The sequence below is a fragment of the Rutilus rutilus genome, assembly GCF_951802725.1.
Source record: "Rutilus rutilus genome assembly, chromosome: 1".
Classification (NCBI taxonomy): Eukaryota; Metazoa; Chordata; class Actinopteri; order Cypriniformes; family Leuciscidae; genus Rutilus; species Rutilus rutilus.
Window position 1 is genome coordinate 79,436,957 of NC_140209.1, and position 4,150 is coordinate 79,441,106.

At 43.3% G+C, this 4,150-nt stretch overlaps 1 protein-coding gene and 1 long non-coding RNA gene across 2 annotated transcripts; one reads left to right on the plus strand and one right to left on the minus strand.

Annotated features, from left to right (window-relative positions):
• Positions 1 to 945: 945 nt before the first annotated feature.
• LOC311275825 lies at positions 946 to 1,746 on the plus strand. The gene is made up of 3 exons (XR_014624993.1): positions 946 to 1,018; positions 1,347 to 1,434; positions 1,519 to 1,746. It is a non-coding gene; the product is annotated as an uncharacterized lncRNA (long non-coding RNA).
• A 6-nt stretch (positions 1,747 to 1,752) lies between these two features.
• Positions 1,753 to 3,845, minus strand: LOC311275816 (putative nuclease HARBI1). Its single transcript, XM_084385066.1, has 3 exons — positions 3,023 to 3,845; positions 2,726 to 2,932; positions 1,753 to 2,579 (listed from the first exon to the last, which is right to left on the minus strand). Exons 1-2 carry the CDS (start codon positions 3,791 to 3,793, stop codon positions 2,729 to 2,731), a joined length of 975 nt encoding a protein of 324 aa, XP_084241192.1. The 5' UTR covers positions 3,794 to 3,845; the 3' UTR covers positions 1,753 to 2,579; positions 2,726 to 2,728.
• Between the last annotated feature and the right edge of the window lie 305 nt (positions 3,846 to 4,150).

Consider the following 4,150-nt stretch of genomic DNA (forward strand, 5'->3'; position numbering starts at 1 on the left):
CGATACAGAAGCAGAAGAAGACGTGGCTGAACAGACAAGTGCCTAAGTTTACGAATAGCTGTCAGTCTTTGTTGACAGCGTTTGTAAACCCCTAGAGTGTGCTGATTGAAATCGAGATTTTGATCCAAAATAATGCCAAGATATTTAAAATGCTCCACTCTCTCTACTATCTCTCCATTAATGATAATGCTAGAAGCATGGATCTGTGTTTTTGATGTGCTAAAGACCAGTTCCTTTGTCTTAAGAATATTAAGGTGCAGAAAGTTATCCTTACACCATGTGCTAAAATGTGCTGTAGAACGTTGATAGTCCAAAAAAGAGTCGGTAGCTGTGTCCCAAAGTGAAGGCTGCGTCCTTCGAAGGCCGGATTTGAAGGCCGGATGGCCGTATTTGAAGGCCGATTGCGTCACCGCGGCGCGACGAAACGTCACAGCGGCGCGACGAAGGACGTCCCAATTCAAAGACTGCATCCTTTGAAGGGCGCATTTGAAGGCCGATTGCGTCACCGCGGGCGCGATGAAGGCTGTCCCAATTCAGTTCGGCATCCTCCGAAGGCCATATTCGAAGGCCGTTTGCGTCATCGCGGCGCGACGAAGGCTAAAAGCGACGTCAAATGCACCCTTCGTTTCCCAGTGAGAGGAAGGATACAAAAACGGATCCTTAGTGGCCTATCCTACCCTATCCTACCCCATAAGTCATTGCGCGCCGGTGACGACAGGATTTTCATTTGAAAAAATGGCGTCCTCGAGTTCGGTGGTGGAGGGAAAATTCACTTTTAAATGTAAGTATTATGTTTTCATTTACTTAAATAACTAGCGAAACCACAGTCAAAAGCCACACGTTTTTCTTTCTTATAAACTTCATCTTAACTCCTTAAGATGCGTTAGACGCAAAAGTTGTGCTAATTACTTTAATAACTTTCAGGGAGCAGGGAGCAGACTGCTCAATTTATTAAATTGCGGTCTGAAAATGACCATCTATTTACTGGGGCAAAAAACTCCGCCAGCGTGGCTTGGAGGTAAGACAACAGTTGTAAAATTTGCAGTAGTCTGTCTCACTTGTGTATTATAATAAATATCACTCACCCTAGAAAACCCATAACATTAAGAAAAGCAGTAGATGATGCACAATGGGTTTCACTTTTATGTGTTTTTGTAGTGTTGTCATGCAAGTTATGTCTAAAAAGGTTTTAACCACATTTGAGTATCCAGAAATACGATTTCTAAACTATTTTCAATGCATGTCCTGATGTGTCATTTTTCAATGTTAACAATGCACTAATGTTAATATTTCATTTGCACCCCTGTGTTATAATGTTTCATAAGTACCCTTTTCTGCTTTTTTAGAGCAATTCTGGAGAAAATGAGGCTGCAGGGGAAGGTAACACCCATGCAGGCAAAGAAAAAGTGGGATAACTTAAAAACAAAATATAAAGTAAGAAAGTTAATACACACATCTTTGCTGAAATGAATTGTGCTGTTGTTGTTAACAAGCCATGGTTAATTTGCTCTGCCTTAGGATTGCAAGTGTCCTGGGACAGGAGAGGGAGTGGATGGGAAACCCACTGCTGAAACTTGGCCCTGGTTTGTCCTCATGGATGAGGTGTTGGGACAGAGGCATTCTGTCAATCCCCCTGTCCTCATCGCCTCAATCCGTGAGGACACACCAGGGTCAAGTTCAGCAGTGGGTGGCCACAGTGAGGAGCCAGCACCCGCAGCACCACCAGCAGGAGCACCCGCAGCACCACCACCAGCAGGAGCACCCGCAGCACCACCACGGAGAAAGCGGGACTTTGAGGAGGATATGCTGAACCTCATTAGAGAGGACATGGCACTACAGAGGGATGCAGAGGAGAGGAGAGCTCGAGAGAGCAGGGAGAGGATGGACAGGCTGTTTGCTCTTCTTGAGCGTATTGTAGAGAAATAGTTTTTTTTTTCTTTTTTTTATGTATATAAAAGAGAAAACTTTCCTCCTTTACAGTTTATTTTTTATTTACATTAAATGAGGCAATATATATATTTAAAAGAGGAAATTTAAGTTGTGAACCGTTTATTTTTGTAATCTAAGTGTTATTTATTTTTTCAAACTTGTGTACAGTTTATTTAAAATGAATAATAAACATTTTTTTTTTTCATTTTTGTGCATTATTTTTTTAAATAACTTGTTGGGATATGAAATAAAAAGGAATAGTTATTGACAGTGCTTATTTTTTTTAATGACAGGTGCAATTTGAAAACAAACAATATTTTGGAATAACATTTGGAAAAAATAAATAATTATATAGATAAATAACATTTTATAAATAATAAATAACCATTTACAACATAACTTGTATATCATCTGACAACAATTTAAATGAACAGTACATAAAATGAGGTTTCAGCTGAGCAGGGAGACCCTGGTGGAGCTGCTGGACCCGGGTGGGCTCCACAATAGAGACCCTGGTAAGGCCTCTCTGCCGGTGGGTGGGACATCATCTAGGATTGTCTCCAGAGTGTTTGACTGCATAATTCCCACTGTCCACTGCATTGTCTAACAGCAGGTTTGCAGGGCTGACTCAATCGACGGCTGCCATCTCACTGAGATCATTTCAAAAAGAGGGAAGAATAAAATAAATTAACTCACATCCTCAAATCAAAGCATCAAAAATTTCAACATGTAAACCCATTCTATGGACATTCATTTTTGGTTTTGGCCATTATAGCTTTAAAGTTCTCTGACTTGCCTGTTACAAATAATCATGGTCAATGGGAACCTCCTCCAGGGCAGACACCTCTGCAGACAGCTGGTCACGCCAGGGAGCCCCACTGACCGTCTCCAAAACATGCTCCCCCTCATCCTCCGCATCATCCTCCTCGTGCTCATCCTCCGGGGCCATGATGTCACCAACCCCAAGGCAGATGTTGTGGAGGATGGCACAGGCTGTGATGACCTGAAATGAAAAAACAAAACAAAAATTTATATGGTCTGGAAGAAAGAAGTTAATTATGTTTTTTGCAAATGTATTTTTCATTTAACTTACATGAGGTACAAAGGTGTGGTGCACCTCCAGCGCTTGCAGGAAGATGGCCCTGAACCTGGTCTTCATCATCCCAAAAGCACGCTCTATAATGGAGCGTGCCCTGGAATGATGAAGATTAAAGCGCTGGGCTCCCACACCCCGTACTGGCCTCTTGTAGGGAGTGATGAGGGGGAGTGGGTGTTGGAGACACGGGTACCCTCCGTCTGCGAGGATGAAGTGCCCTGGAGGAGGGTACACTGACCTCCTGTACAGTGGGCTGTACCGGAGCACCCGTGCGTCATGCACTGACCCGGGCCAGCCCACGTAGGTGTCAATGAAGCGGCCCTGATGGTCACAAACAGCCTGGAGGATGATGGACGGGAACAGTTTCCTGTTCCTGTAGCATTGACCATCAGGGCCGCTTGGAGGCTTGATGCGGACATGGCAGCCGTCGATTGCTCCTGCAGCTTTCAAGAAAGCCCTGTGTCTGGCCAGCCCTGCAAACCCACGGCAAACTGCCTCCAGGTCTTCTGGGGTGTTGGGGAACCGAATGACCTGGTGGCGGATGGCCACCACCTCTTCAGCGACTCGGTGGACAATGCGGTGGACAGTGGAACGAGGTATATCAAATGCTCTGGAGACAACCCTGTAGGATGTACCACACGCCAGCCAGAAAAGAAATACCAGGGTCTCTATTGTGGAACCCCATCCGTGTTGCCGGTCACTTCTCAACAGGTCCAGCAGCACTCTCAGGGCCTCCCTGCTCAGCCGAAAATCAGGTCGTGTGTCCATGTCATTAAAAAACCTGTCCAGCACTGGGACATTCAGGTTTATCCTGCAGTACAGGGGTCTGGTCTGATTTAGAGAAACAAACAAAAGAGAAATTGTTTAGAGCGGATATATATATATATATATATATATATATATATATATATATATATATATATACATCCGAAGGCGAGCGGGAGTAACCTACCATATATATATATTTTTTTTTTATATATTTTTTAAATACATGTATGTATTTATTTATTTAAGAGGTATATTTCACTGTGTTTATGTATTATTTTGTGTTTTATGCTTCAACTGCTTTAAAACAAAGCACGCGCAAACATGCCTGAATAAGATCACTATGTTCAAGAGAATAAA

Coding starts and splice junctions, on each gene's coding strand:
- LOC311275816 (XM_084385066.1), bottom strand. CDS start 3,793: ATGGACACACGACCTGATTTTCGGCTGAGCAGGGAGGCCCTGAGAGTG. Junction 2,933..3,022: donor ACCACACCTTTGTACCTCAT/GTAAGTTAAATG, acceptor TTTTCATTTCAG/GTCATCACAGCCTGTGCCAT.